This window comes from Micromys minutus, assembly GCF_963924665.1.
Source record: "Micromys minutus genome assembly, chromosome: 12".
Lineage (NCBI taxonomy): Eukaryota > Metazoa > Chordata > Mammalia > Rodentia > Muridae > Micromys > Micromys minutus.
The window spans coordinates 56,152,457-56,168,138 of record NC_137981.1 but is presented as its reverse complement, the minus strand read 5'-3'; the positions used below and the strand labels follow the sequence as shown (position 1 = coordinate 56,168,138).

The following is a 15,682-nucleotide window of genomic DNA, read 5'->3' as shown; positions in this document are numbered from 1 at the left end:
ATTATGATGTTTTCTCTAGCAAAGGTCTCATTCCCTCCAAGGTCCCTTAGGGAGCTCCTGAATAATTTGCATCTAGCATCTCTGAGCTGCTACACCTGCAGTCCCCATGCATCTCATCAAAAGCCTTTTCTGGCTTGCTATCACATGCTGGAAGATGGGGGATGGCCTGCATCTTGGCTTATATGCAGGTATAGGTAGCTGTACCTTTGGCAGAAACTGTCCCAGGCCCCCTTCTTCTACTCCAGAGCCTTAGCAGTCAGACCACCCAGCCTCTTGCCAGAAGTTAGCCCAGAAGAACAGGTAGCTGTTCCAAGATCACCTTTCCCCATAGTATTATACGGTTCATCTCCTTTGTCCGGAACTTGGAGAAAAAGAATAGTTCTGCTCTCTTTCATCTTCTGCATGTCTCCTTCTGAGTAGATTCAAACCACAAGAGCTGTTTGTCCACTCCCCAGAGGCCATAGCCTTTATAACTATCCTTCCATCTGCTCAGGGGAGGGTGCCCATTCTCCAGCCGAGTGTAGTCTTATGGTGCATGCAAGCATCCGACCTGGTTTTCCAGGATGTATGGTGTTCAAGGCCACTGAGATGGACCAGCAAGATGAGAGCTGGGGTCTTGACCTAACTTCTGCATGAAACTTAGTGCCTCCACCTGCCACTCTCCGGAAACTGAACACAGGAAACAGTCTGGAGAATAGAAACGGATTAGGTTGTCCCAAGTCTTGGATGAGCCTTCTTTTCATGGAGCCTCCCAAAGGGCAAGCCCTCTGCTATTGTGTACTGTAAACCTGTGCTCCAGGAGCTGAGGTTCGCCGAGCTTGGGGAAAGTAGCTGGGGAGAAAAGGTCTCCTTCTCACGTTTCTTTCACCTTTGACCTGGCTGAATTTAGCTGCCCTTAACCTCTAGTTTGCTAAAGTCCTTATTGCCTTAATGACCATCTACCAAACAGTCAGAACCAGGCGAGAAGTCCCTCCTGTGGCATATCTTGGAAGCCTGCCTGTCCCCCCCCCCCATGCTGCTGTGCCTGAAAAGAGATCACACTCCCTCTCCAAACTCCAGGGCCCACCTCTCACTGACAGAGCAGTGTTCCCAGGCTAAGGACGAACCCAGGATTGCTCAGGCCGAGAGATGCCCAGTGCCCACGATGGCCACTGCCACCCCTGCTCCATCCTTTGGTCCCCACTGCTACAGATCTGGACTCCTCCCTGTCCTCCACCTCCTGCCCAGAGACCCTTTGCCCCATCATGCTCAATGCTGTTCCTGAAGCCCATGTAGACTTTTCTGTTCTCCGGAACATTCTACTCACCTTTGGCTGCAGCGTATCCCTTCAGCCTCTCCACCAAGCTCTTTAAGTGAAAGGCAGTGGCTGTCTTCCCTTGGACAATAATGAATGTATCTACTGTAAGTGCAGACCATGTAAAGAAGTGGCTGGGTTCAGAAAAAAAAAGAGGGTTTTTGTAAAGCCTGTTTATTTTTTTAAGTCAGTTTTGAGCATTTCTATTTTATCACGCTTCACGTGGTTTTGGGGAACCCAAATTGTATCAAGGTCTCATGCCAAAACAAGCCAACCATTGTTTTCTTCATTTTCCTCCATGCACCATGATTTCAAAGATTGTTTTGGTGTCGTTTTAAATGTTTTCTTGTGACATGTACTGATGATAAAAGTCATCTTGACAAAAAAAAAAAAGATTTATACATGAATCAGAAAGTATTTATTTCGATTTTGTACCTTTCCATTTTAATACATTATAATGTATTGACTCAACTGAGATAATATAAACAGTTCATTTTAATAACACGTGTGTGCCTTTTCCTTCTATGTATGGTTGGGGTGGGATAAACACTCCTGTGGTGGAAGAAGTAAATGTTAACTGGTCTTAGTGTGAGTGGAGGGAAACCTCCCCTGTACCAAAAGCTTCTGGGTTACCAGCTGGAAGCACGGGTGCCTTTGGGAGAGGAAAATATGCAGAAGCGAGGAAGAATGGAGGTAAGTAGTGGTCTCCTAGGCAACTCTGACCCCTCCTGTGCTCTACCTCGCACTGGCTTCCCCTCTGGTCTGCTCACTCTGGCCTTGCAAGGGAAACTCAGAGACACTAAACTGAGAAGTTGGAGAAGAAGACTGTGTATTCAAAATAAGGGTAAGGGGGGGTAGGGGTTGGGACTAAAAAGTTCTAAACTTAAACTTTTCCTTCTTAATATTAAAAATCCTGCAGATGGCTCATTGGAGTGGGGTGCCTTCAGACCAACCCAGGGGTTGAGCAGCAGCTCCCGTTAGGATGCCTCGCTGAGCCCATATGCATTCCCATAATCATGTCGACTGACATTGAAGAACAACCTCAGATGTTGTTCCTCTGGTGTCTCCTACCTTTTGTTTGAGGGACGTATGACACCAACCTAGACCCTCACCAAGTATGCTAAGCTAGTAGCTAGTAAACTCTAGGGATGTGGCTGTCTCCACCTCCCATCTTGCTGTGGATGGGATCACAAGTATGTACAACTATTGCCAACTTTTTATGTGGGTTCTGGAGGTTTGAGCTTAGCTCCTCATACTTGCAAGGCAAATACTTTACTCTCCGGGCCATCTCCCTAACACTAATGTAGCATTCTATTGTGATGTCAGGCAAAACACAAAATGGGATGTAATCATACTCCATTTTTACATCTTTTGCTGGTAGGTGGAGGTGGGTGGGGTAAGCAAGGAACAGGGCAGGGGAAGGAGAGATGTGTCCACAGGACTGCAACTGTTTTTAAAGCACGTGCAGCAAACAGGTGGCACTAACCAGAATTATGGACATAATTCTCTATCCTCCCTTGCATGTGTGAACATGCTTCATTTTCAAACTGTGCAGTCTGGGAGGAAGGTACCCACAACTTTCTACACATACAACCCTTTAAAAAAGTTTTAATTTTGATTATGTTTTATTATGTGGGGGTGGTATGTGAAATGAGTGCAGATGCTTATGTAAGTCAGGAGAGGGCGCTGGGTTCTTTGGAACTGGAGTTGCAGGCAATTGTGAGCTGCCTTATGAGTGCCAGGAATTGTAACTGGGTCTTCCACGGGAGCAAGGATTGTTCTTAATTACTGAGCCAGCTCCAGCCCTATCCTTGTCTTTCTGTGCTCCTCTCACCACATACCCTATCCGTCTTTTCCAGGAGAAACACTAAAAGAAGAAGCCTGCCTTTGCTTTTGAATTTCTCACCCATCTTCTTTAAAAACCAAAACCAAACAAACAAACACATGACCCTAGTCCAGGGGGACTGGACTGATGACTAAACTCTCTTATGGTTCAAGTCAATAATTTATAAATGAATCAGTTGTCGATAATATAAAATACACCATTAGTCCTATGAAGGCGCAAATTCGAAGACATATGTACCAGAAAAATCACAGGGATTCCCTCTGATACACTTTCCTAAAATTCTTCTGCACTGGTGGCAATTTTTGATTCACTGCATTTCCAGCTTTTTAAAGAGGGGCTGGGTCCTGAAAAAGATGTGGGAGGCTTGTACTGGTGCTCGTAACTAAAATTTCTCCTCCAAGTGTGAGTGCATTCACCATCCCCTAAATATCTGCATCCAAGGAAATGACAGGAGACACTCTCCTTAGTTATTGGTCTTTAGAAACATGGGTCTGGAATTTAAGATAGTTACTCTGTGCCAATGTGTAATTTTGCCCATTTGAGCTGCCATAACAAAATACTTAAAGTGGCTTATAAATAACAGAAAATTATCCTTCAAAGTCCTGATGGCTGAGTCCAAGGTTGAATAGCTGCCAGATTTGGTTTCTAGGAGGGCTGATTCCTGGTTCCCAGAGGCTATCACGTTGCTGCATTCTCAGAGCATTCGAAAGAAAAGGACATCTAGATTCTATGAAAAGCACCGATCCCATCCTGAGGCTTCTTCATGATCATGCAGAACCCATTCCCCCTTAAAGGCACCACCTCCTCATGCCATCTCCTGGGGACGAAGGTTCCAGCACATGAGTTAATCTCGTTATAATGAGTCTTCTCTCCTCTCTGAGCTTCCTTGTCCCTGGCCAGCTGGGGTTGTGGGAGGGACTATTGCCAGTAATTCCTGCAGCTACCAGGGTGAACTGCTACCACACACCCCACCCCCAGAAGGTTACTGAGTTCTTCTCAGCCCCTGGCCATTTTGTGTAATGAAGAAGCAAGCAGAAGCATCCTTTTCTGATGATGAGACAAGCAGTGATTAAGCCATTCCCTTTTCTGTCCTCCCTCTCCTCCCTCCATCTTTCTTTTTTCTGTTTTTAACTGCAACAGCTTTACTTTTTACCTCTGATGTTTCAAAAGAGTCATCCTGATTGGGGAATTCCCCTCAGCAGTCTTTCTTCCTGGGAACAGCACATCAAGGCTCATCCTAGGAAAGAATATGGCAATCCCTGGCTACACTTGGATGAGTTCTGAGCCCCATTAGCCAATATTAATAATGAAAGAGGAAAGACAGATATAAAGCACAAATAGATCATGGCAACTTGCTCTCTTCCTGAGGAATCAGCCAGGATTTAGCAGGAAGCAGTAGTTTCAATCTCACAACAACATATTTTCACATAATGCATGCTAAGTTCCGCACTGACGGTCTCAGGAACTTTTCCAGTTATCTCTTATTTCTACAATGATTAATTCATTTATTAGCTTACTTTAAAAAATCACCAAGACTACTTTCTGGTCTAGCCAAAGCCAGGATAGAAACAAGTTCCCTACAGTGTCCTAATAATCTTGCGTTAGACTCCAGGGCTGTATGGATTGCGTACGTTCTTTTCTGTCCTCTCCACACTTGCTCCTCCAATTCTTCTTAAACTGGGGATAATGAACAATAGAAATTTATGATGTTCCCCAAAGATGTCTTCAGACAAAGGACAAAGACTTTCAAAGATAGCCAATGCTGTGATCCAGGAACACTGGCCGGGAATGCTACTCATTGGCCAATCCTCCTTGTCCTGTAAAGATCTTTCAGAAAGGAGTAAGGGGCCATACATCAAAGCTGCCATCCTCACTGAATGTAAGGAAATACTCCTGTGTGCCTTCCTGCTTTAAAGCCCACCATCTATCTACCTGGGCTTGGTGATCCAGATTAGGAACCCTAGTCCTGGGAAAGAGAAAACTAGAAAGAATTTGTGGCAAAGCCCTGATGTCCTAAGCAGGTGATTTGGTCAGACCCAGCCTCATCACATGGTCACATTTACTGCCTCTTCTTTCTTGTTAATGATTCGTTGTCAAGCACACTATCATTCTTGGCTGGGTGCTATCAAACTCCTCATCTTACAGGTAGGTGACAGAATCATGCCTGATTCTCAGGTCTGTCCACTCCCAGTCCACTCCTCCAACACAGCCATATTTCACCAGCACACTGGGTCCTAGAAGAGTTGCCCGACTGCCATGGGGGTCTACATGAAATCTTGCTGGGTCTGACGAAAAGTGGATGTGACACGCCCCCCCCACCCCAAAATAATAAAAGACAAAACGGAGAAGAGCCTCTGGAAGGCCAGTGCTGAAGGCACGGCTACAGCAAAGAAGACTTAAGAAAGCTAAGGTCTAGATTGGAAGCCGAAGCCTTGTCAAAGAAAGGGACGTTGAAGGGAGAGGCTAGAGGGGGAAAAGGTAAATAAACAGCTCAGGAAATAGCCGAGGCCACACATCTGGAGGAGAAAGGACGGCAAAAAGAGGGCAACATAATGTGACAGGATGCACGCAGCAAATGCCAGGTATAGCATACTGAGCGATGGAATTGGGAAAGGACTTTGGGATTTAAGTCTGTCACAGCGAAGACCACGGAAGAGTTAACATTTCTTGATCGTTATGCACAAAAACATGGTGTTCTGTCACTTCAGTTTTTAAAATGTACTCATGGTTCACAGTATCCCGGACAATTCTAAGGTTGCTTGCACACCCGCTTTTAGATTTAAAGTGCGAACTGCTTGCATCCCACGAAGCCAGCCCTAGAACGAATCTGTATCTCAGTCCGGCGGGTCCTCCGGTCAGCTTTACGCCGTTGGTAGCGAGTCGCGCGTGGTGACGTCAATAGCACGCGCCCCAGCGGAACTCTGGACTCGGCGTGCTCTCCGAGCCGGCTTCTTCCCTAACCGCGCTTCAGGCTCCTCACAACCGCTGGGCGCTCGACCGACTTGTGACAATGTCGATGCTAGCGGAACGTGAGTGTCCGCCAAGATGGACGACCGGGTGATGGGGTGACGTGGGCGCGGGTGTCCGGTCCCGAGTGGGGACAGCAGTGACTGCCAGGCCCGCGAGGGTCCAGCAGCCTCACTTTTTGGTACTAAAGGCTCGGGTCGTGCGCGCACGCGTGGCGTTCCTACATTCAGGAACCGGGTCTTAGACTGTTGTCCCTTGCGCTGACCATCGTAGCCACCTGGAAGGATTCTTTCACTTCTCCGGGCTCAAAACAAGCGTCCTGAGGTGCCACAAAGACAGGTCCCGTGGCATCGCCTAGGGCCCTGAATCCTAACTGTCCAAAATGTGTAAGTCCCCGGTGGGAGTGCAGGCAGTTCTAAGCGAGACAGAGAGTAGCTGTGGTTAGACTATGAAGTTCATTAATTCCCTCCCCAAAAGCTACTTTACTTCTAAATGAGATGATGTGTAGTTATGGATTCTTGCCACCAGTTGGCAGTCGTGTGATAATGGCCACAAAGATAATGGCTTTGTGGTGTAGCTATCAAAGAACATAAACAAATTATTTTCTTTTTAAAGGGTGTCATTGTGTCATTTTAGAACAAAGCATCTTTTAGTGGAGCATCCTGCAGGCAGCTCAATAGGTCATAGACTGTAAACTGACCTTTCTAGGTAGATCCCTCTTCCTGGCAGTTCACCTGGCCCCTACTTCCATGAAAACGAATTAGTCTCCGCCTCATTCAGGCTTAGAAATCTTAGTGAGGTGATTGCATGACTACAGCTTGGGATGTCAGTCATATTCTGGGCTGAACAAGTGACCAGGCGGCTGGTTCCTTACGGAGCATGGCAGTGCATCTTGTGTACTTATGTAACAGAGATGCATTTCTTAGGGGAAAGGTGGGCTCCTAACAAACCTGGTCTCCAACCCTTGGCAGGCATTCTCCAGACATGGGTCTGACACACACACTTGTAGAACACTGGTTAATATGGCTGTCTTTGCTGTGCTCCTCCCCCAGGCATAGCACTTTGAATTTGAGTCGAAGTCAGTTTGTTTTTGTTTTCCTGCCTGCATGCTTATGAAGGGTTTCTTGGTCTTGCTGAGGTATAGATAAGGATCCCAATTGGTCTTACATGGAACACAGTGAGCTCTTTTTCAGTTCTGAAGCCATCGCTGTTAGTGTGCTTAGACGGTTGCCAGAGGGGTCTGCTATCTGTATTCATTTCAGAGAAAACCTTCCATGACACCCAGGGCAGTCCCCTTAGTTCAGTTATTAACTCCTTTGTCCTGTCTTCCTTTACTTTTCTCTCACCCCTTCATGTATCCGTGCACTTTTATCAGGTGCCACTGTGGACAGAGTGCTTTTTATCTTCCTCTTTGCAATGAAGTGTAAGGACGAAGGGTTGCGTGTGACACACAAGAGATGTGGAATAACAGGACTGATGAAACATGGGTATAAACAGCACAGTGCAGTAGGGTGTGAAGTACCAATGATGGTTCTGGAGGCTAAGTGAACCCATTATGGTGTTGAATATGTATTATCTGTTAATCGGGATATACAGTTGACGCTCCCTAAGGTCATAATGACTTGTGTATTGTGAATTAAAAACGTAAGTTGATCTGGGCATGGCGCTACACAACATTAATGCCGGTACTTGGGAGGTAGAGGCAGTAGGATCAGAAGTTGGAGGTCATCCTTAGCTACACAGCAAATCTTTTTTGGTTGAAAAAAATTTTTTTTAATTTTTATTTTACATGCATTGATGTTTTGCCTGTGTGAGGGTGTCAGATACTCTGGAATTGGAGTTACAGACAGTTTTGAGCTGCCATGTGGGTACAGGAAATTGAACCCTGGTCCTCTGGAATAACAGCCAGTACTCTTAACTGCTAAGCCATCTCTCAAGCCCGCTACATAGCACATTTAAGGTTAATTTGGATGAGTCTCCATCTAACCAGTGCCTTAAATAGTTAGTGTTGAAATTTGTAGGACTTTAGTTTGCATAAAAGGTTTGGGTTTTACTTGGGGACATTAGGCAGATTTTATTCTCCTAGACTCAGGTTTTCTTTTTTTCTTTTTTAAAACTTTGTATTGATTCTTTATGAGTTTCACATCATGCAGCCCAGTCCCGTTCATCTTCCTGCCTCCTCATATCCGCTCTTTGCCCTTGCAACCCCTCCGCCAAATAAAACACAACAAAAGCAAAGCATAGAAGACATCTCTGAAGCTGTAGTGTGTCCCGCTGCCCACACATCTTCACTTGCAAATGTTCGTTGCAATGAGTCAGTGGTCAGGTTCCAGATCTCTGGCTTCTGTGGCACCATCAATACTGGATCCTCATCACAATTCCTGGTTATCCTGCTGTTGAACTATGTCATGGAGATCCTGCAGCTTTGAATCAGTAGGACTGGTCCCAACCATTCACAGATGACACAGACTTTGGGGTGGGCTGATTCAGCATCCTGGGTATGGGCCAGGGTGGTTGCTGAGCTAGTCAGTGTCCTGGCTTTCACTTATACACACCACCAGGGCGGGCGAGCTCTCCTTCACTGCTCCAGCTAGTTCATCCAGTGCTGCCAATCAGCAGGAGGCGGAGTCAGCTCTCCTGCTTGGCCTGGCTCACTCACACCTGCAGCCTATGAGGGGCTGGGACAGCTTTCCCACTTCCACACCCACAGGGCTGGCTCACCATGCCTTTCCCATCAGGGCCAGCTCCACCATGTTGCCTAGGCGAGGTACAGGGCCTGCTCTCCGACTTGGGTTTTCTTATCAGAAAGGTAAGAATAATTTTCTTCATTGAGATACTGTGGAAGTTGTGTCTAATATGTATAGCATTTGGCCTATAACATGGCAACAGTGAGTGTCATGGTGACTGTGCCAGCTGCTGTGAAAGTTTCACTAGAGTGGTTTGGTTACTGCCAGTGACTGACTGTATAGAGAAGGCTCAAATAGTGGTCTATCAAGTATTTTGCTTTGCTTCTTAGAGGGAATAGTTTACTTTAAATTTAACAAGGCCAGTTTTTATGTCAGGACTATACAGTTGCTGAGAATACCAGGGAAAAAGTTCCATCTGTTAGCCCCTTGAACACTGAATGTGTCCTGTTGTGTGAAGCATGTGCTTTTGCGTGTGCTCTTCCAGGTGAAGACAGGGTCCTGATGAGAAACCTTTCTATTCGTAGGTCGGCGGAAGCAGAAATGGACTGTGGATCCCAGAAATACTGCCTGGAGTAATGATGACTCCAAGTTTGGCCAGAAGATGCTTGAGAAGATGGGGTGGTCTAAAGGAAAGGTACTGTGTCAAAACCAAAGTGTCCCAAAGTGCCCACACCATGTCGGGAGGTGAGGAATCAGATGTTTGTTTTTCTTTTAGATCAATTCTAATTTACTTTTGGAGAAATAAATTGTGACCAGGTGGTAAATCAGACTCGAACATGAACACCAGGTCCTCTGGTTTATCACTTCAACTGCTGTGATTAGTATCTTTCCAGATACCTTTTAGTTCATTACACATGGATTCATAGTTGTGCCTCAGAGTTTTGTGTTTCCAAGAGTGGTACTTAGTTTATAGTGCACACATGCTTTCTTGAGTTTCTTATATTCTGCTTACTCCTGTCTGCCGTGGGACTTCCACTGTGACACTATGTATCCTGCTTCTGTCAGGGTTGCAGTGGCCATAGGGCATCCTTAAATCACCTCCCCCCTCAGTGTTCTGAGCAGTGGCGGCTGTGTTGAACTCTGTTGTGGTGGCATGACCACCCTTTTTCATGCCTTGTTCCTCATGTCATTAACCACCTCTAACTCACACCATCTTCTTTGTCTAGACCAATGGTTTTCAACCTGTGGGCCACAGCTCCTTTGGGGTCAGATGACACTTTTACAGGGGTCACCTAAGACTATTAGAAAGCACAGCTTTTTAATGTTATGGTTCATAACAGTAGCAAATTTACAGTTATGAGATAGCAATGAAATTAATGTGATGGTTGGGGTTGGCACAGCATGAGAACTGTATTAAAGGGTCACTGTGAAGCCATTTTTTTTTGTATATTCTGCTCAGGTGATCTCATGTGTTACCAGGTATTGAATTCTGCCTCTTGGCTGTGATACTTGAATGGCCCTGTCAAGATTAGCTTTTATTATAAACCTCTTATGCCCTCAAGTCTCCTCCTTCCCAAGCTTTCCTGATTTTCAGAAGTGTGCTTATCCCTGTGTTCAAATCATGCTGCCTCCTCATTTCCCTTCCTTCCTCCTCTGTTCATTTCACCACACAAGAAGCAGGAGGCCTTTCAAACTGAACTTTAGATCAGGTTGCTCCTTTGTTGAACATTGTTTCCAAGGATTAAAGTCTACATTCCTGCTCTAACTTTCAAGGTTCTGTGAAATTCTTTCTCAGTTGCAGTCTCTGCACTAGCTCTCGATACAGCCTTAGGTGTAAGAGCTAAGTGAGGCCAGGGCCCTGAAGTCATGGTGCAGTACTAAGTAACAGAGAATGCAATCTGCCCCACATGCTTCTGTGGGCTACTGCCACTTGCTATAGCAATGGCCTGTTCCACAACATGGGTAAGACGTGTGTTCTATGCAGTGTCTTCATGGACTGTATTGGTTCTTGGGTTCGGGAATCAGCACTGGCAATTAAGAATGCATCCTTGGTGCTGTAGGCATTGTCCTCCTGAACCCTCTGGGCCAGTGGATCTCGTTCTTTTTCAGCCTTCCTGACACTGACCCTTTATTATAGCTCTTCATGTTGTGGTGACTCCCAACCAAAAAATTACCTGCATTTCTAATTCATAACTGTAATTTTGCTGCTGTTATGAATTGTTATGTAAATATCTGAGATGCAGCATGTCTGAGATGTGACTCCTGTGAACGGATTTGGGGTCACTACCCAGAGGTTGAGAACTGCTACCTCAGGGTGTGTCCTTTTTGAATAGATGGTAAAGAAAGAGGCAGTTTCTCTTTATAGCTGATAAAGCTATATTTAATCTGTTTCTGTTTAATCTCCACAGGGTTTGGGTGCTCAGGAGCAAGGAGCCACAGAACATATTAAAGTTAAAGTTAAAAATAACCACCTGGGACTTGGAGCTACAAACAATAATGAAGTGAGCAATTTCTGGGTATCCTTTTTTGCATAGTTGATTTATGACAACATAAAACATTGGGATTCATGCAATGGGATGGTTTTTAGTCAAGAGTGTGCTCTGGCTGAAGAAAGACACAGAGTACATGGCCGAGCTGGTCCTCATCCTGTGCGGTGCATCCACCGCCTTGCCTCGTCGTCCTCCTGGATCATCTACTTAGTCAGTGGACCTGAGAGGCTCTCCTATTTTATAGCTGAACTTTGTAAAAAGTCTTCTCAGAGAGATGTTCATTTCAGGATAAATACAGGTTTTGTCTTTACCCATATCCTAATATTAGTTTGTCTTGTTAATGGGTGGCTTTGGGAGTGGGGAGTGAAAGCTGTCTTGTTTCCACAGTTGGTGTTCCACAGTTGTCTATGTGTTCTCTGGAGCACAGACTGCACCGACACCAGAGTTCCAAGTTCAGCACCACCTACTGTTTTCCATTCTGAGCCAGGCCTGGGGGCTCTCTTCCAGAACTCTTGTAGCTAACAGAACCCAGTTACAAACTGGGAGAATTACTTTATGTAAACTGGATTACTTCAGTAATTTGGTATCTCTGGCTAGAACAGCTAAGGTTCTCCAGAATAACAGCTAATGTTAGCCACTAAAGAAAGAGTTTGTAGTGACGACTGAATGTTATTTTGAGAAACACAAATCATACTGCACATTCTTAGAAGCACGTGTAAATCTGTGTGCACACCTTAACTTTTCAGCTGTCTTCTTTTTTCAAAACAGAGTTTCTCTGCGTAATAGTCCTGGCAGTCCTGGAACTTACTTTGTGGATTAGGCTGGTCTCAAACTCAGATATTTGCCTGCCTCTGCCTCCCCAGTGCTGGGATAAAAGGCTTGTGCCACCATAACCAACTTAAACTTTCTTAATAAGAAATGCTTATGTATAGTTGCATGGGGCAATTTCCTGCTCAGAAACCCTGCTGGTTCTCTTTGACTTTTTGGTGCTGGGAACCAAACCTAGGACCTTATACATGGAAGTCAAGGACTCTACTACTGAGGTTTGTCCTAGATTTCCCCCCTTTGATATGGATCTGCTTGAATCTTATCTCAAGTTTATACTATCTTGTGAATCCAGTTAAATTTATTAAGTAATATTTTAATGAAACACACGATGTCATATTAACATCCATATTTCTGTTACATATCTGTGTCAGCATTCCAGCAAGTTTCAGGCTTGCCTCTCATACTTTCTGGTGCTTCCAGGACAACTGGATTGCTCACCAGGATGACTTCAACCAGCTTTTGGCAGCACTCAACTCTTGCCATGGTCAGGAAACAACAGGTAAGGACACTAACACTGCTGTTCCTCCTGTCAGAGCCGCACGTCTGCTGCAAGCCTTTCAGTCCTGAGTTGCTGATGGACCGGATACTTGGCTCTTTTTATATTTTAATGGCGCTGCCACTGCTTTTGCCTGCTGATGCATCTTGCTTGTCGTAGGAACATTTTCAGTTGTCACCGCTGTGGACGTGTTACTTGTATCTAGTAATGCCAGGACTATGACTAAAGTGTTCTGCAGCAAAACCAGCTGTGGCTCACAGCAAAGGATGCTTAGCTTTCCTGGAGGAAACAACAGGGCATATTAAGAAGGGCCACATGACTGTTCTAGACACTGATAGTGTTGGTTGTCTGACCCTGGAAATAGGGATGAAGGGGTTCACTGCATAATTCTTCAGCTGTATAGGTTTTAAATACACTTTTATGCTATGCACATGTGATAAAAAGAATTGTGAACATTTCTTGATCTTTCTGGTGTACTTAAAGTAAAATGCACCATATGAAATTAATGCTGTGTAAAGACTAAAATGAAAGTCAGCTAAGCCTTTGGCCACCAGAAATTCCACCTTAGTGGGTATCTGGTGACATCAAAATGTCACAAATAAGACATCACTCAGGCATGAGTGCCTTTGCCACTAGTGTCCTCATGGACTTTTGAACCTGGAATCCTTTTCTCAGAATCGTCCATACCCTTGTTCTTAATCAGGGAAAACTGACCTGCACTGCATTTGGCCTTGTTACTGTCAGTGAATGCTTAGTGCCTCTGCGAGTACTCATAACTGCTAGGCCACGAAATTCTAAGAACTGATTTGCTCCAAGATCCCACAGAGAAGGGAGACCTGGGATTGGTTTGTATGGATAGAGAAGAGGTGGCTTGTTTTTCAGATTTGCAGGGGTTACCTGGAAAGTGCTATTTTCCAGTTTGATGGTGTCATAATCACTATTTTCTAAGCGAGAGGTGCCATTTCAGTTGTTGGGACACTGGCTTACTCAGGACAGCCCCACCCTCACCCCTTGTCCCACACTGATGGCCAAGAGGGAACTGCAACAGTCCCTCCTGGAGTGTTTAAGCAAGGGCAGGTAGTGGGTGTTCTGAAGGACCCAGGGAACTGAGCTGTGTATCAGGAAGGCTGTGCTTGACTTTACAAATGATAGTTGGCCTTCTTCATCCTACTCAAGACTTAGTCTGCATGGACTTCATTTTCCTTGGTGCCCAAGCCTGGTAGTATTTAAATCATGTCAAAGCAGCATGCAACTGCCAACTTGTAGATATTTCCTGACCGGCCACTAGAGGGGGCCACTGGCCCTGCTGTCTGGAGTATGCATTTAGAGAAGCTTGTCTGGCTTCACTGTCACCCAGAACTGGAAGGTGTTTTCAGAAGATTCCTTTTAGGGAAAACCTGTCCCCAGGACAGACCTGGGGCGCTTGTTGTCCTGCTGTGCCATCTTTTTTGAATGCAGTGTCTTCATCCACATGGATTTTTTTTTTTTTTTACCATAGTCCACGTATTACTTGTATTCAATGGTAGATGACATAGGAACCTAGCATTCTTTCCTGATGTTAAGATCCCTTAGTACGTTCAAATTGTTATCTAGCTAAGCAGACCTTTCATGTTCTCTTATGGAGCACAAGAGTCAGAATGTTCTTTTAAGTTTCATTTTAAAAAGTTACCTTTTTCACACATTTGAGTATGGTGATGTGTTTACAATCCCAGCACTTGGGAGAAAGAGGCAGGAAAATATGTCTTGCTTAGGCATATCTTGACAGGTTCACATTAGCATTTCGATGGCACTTTCTCCTGACATAGCAGCTGCATATTAGCCCTCTGATACTTTGCCATTCATTATTTTAAATATTTTGAGATGGAAAGTGGGTTGTTGAGAAGTTGTTAAATGCAAAGATATGGTTTGAAGGAGCATCCTCAAAAATTTTTACAGGTAACCTTGAAAAGGATTTTGGAAGTGTACTAACACTTTTATAGCAATCCTAGATCCTGTGGTGAGTGGCAGAGACCATCACGTTTGATGTCCACTGTTATCTGTTTAAAGTATGTAAGCACATATTCTGTAATTGTCAGGCTCTATTTCATAGTGCCTTTCCTCTGAAACAATATTTCCATCTCATGAACACCTGTGTATCTATCTTATGTTAATATATGCTTATTCTTAATTAATCAAGTAACTTGTTTTGAGTGAGGGCTGTTACGTGGTACACGGTGGCCTTGTATTCATCATGATCTTGCCTTACTCTCCCAAGTACTGTGATTATAAATTTGTATCATTATAACCAGCTGTAAACACTTTTATAATTGTGTAAATTATATACTTTCTCTACTACAACACAGATAAAACATTGTTTCTTAGTGATCTCAACATTCAATACAAATGCTTTCTTCTGGGTTAGGTTGTCATCATAAATAGTGCATTACTATTAGGATAACCAGAAAACCTATTATAAATCCTGGTAAGTACTCATAACTAAAGCAGGAAAATCTCTGGCCTCGTGACTTGATGAGTTGAAAGGCTGGTTTTGATGAGAAGATGGGGGCCTGTTATCCATATCTGGGTTCCGAATTGATCCTAGAGCCTCTCTTAAAGTGATATAAAGGCATTGGGAAGGGAGAGCCATTTGGGTTGTGGCCCTCTGCTTGGAGGAATGCCTGTAGATTCCCATATAAAGCGATCCCCTGGCTCAGTGCCGACTCGGGTCAGAAGGTGCCTTATAAACATGGTAGCTCTGGTGGGACACAGTGCAGTGGTTTAAGGGGCACTTTTCGTGGCTTGTGCTGAGTACTGTCTGAAAGCAGAAGCACCTGTCTTCATGGTGTTCCCAGCCTGCTCTGTTTCATGCTAGGTTTTGAAATTACTAGGAACTCCTGGGGGAACATGGCTACCTAAGATGTGGCTCAGTGGCCATGCTGGAATAAACTCACCACTCTTGACTGAAGGTGATTAAGTGATATTCTAGTATCAGGCTGTGTCAGAGTCAGCCGTGTTGGGTTAGCTCTATATTGTACTGCTGTGAATAAGACCATGAATAGATTCTGGTATGAAGACGTTTCCATTTCTCTTCTTTGAGGGTTTTATTGGCTATAGAGAGCCTTGTCTGACGTACCCTTTTAAAAAAAATTGAATTCT

General features: G+C 44.7%; 1 protein-coding gene across 2 annotated transcripts in view; it reads left to right on the top strand.

Moving 5' to 3' along the window:
- The first annotated feature begins 6,052 nt into the window (after positions 1–6,052).
- The window catches only part of PINX1 (PIN2 (TERF1) interacting telomerase inhibitor 1), a 55,286-nt gene continuing 45,656 nt past the window's right edge, over positions 6,053–15,682 (top strand). The window contains exons 1-4 of one of the 2 annotated variants that reach the window (XM_080925923.1): positions 6,053–6,169; positions 9,319–9,428; positions 11,143–11,235; positions 12,472–12,550. In XM_080925923.1, the coding sequence (XP_080782049.1) occupies positions 6,151–6,169; positions 9,319–9,428; positions 11,143–11,235; positions 12,472–12,550 (301 nt within the window). In that variant the 5' untranslated portion in view covers positions 6,053–6,150. Of the gene's footprint in view, positions 6,170–6,389; positions 6,494–9,318; positions 9,429–11,142; positions 11,236–12,471; positions 12,551–15,682 lie in introns of those variants that run through there. The other variant, XM_080925924.1, reaches the window with a different exon arrangement.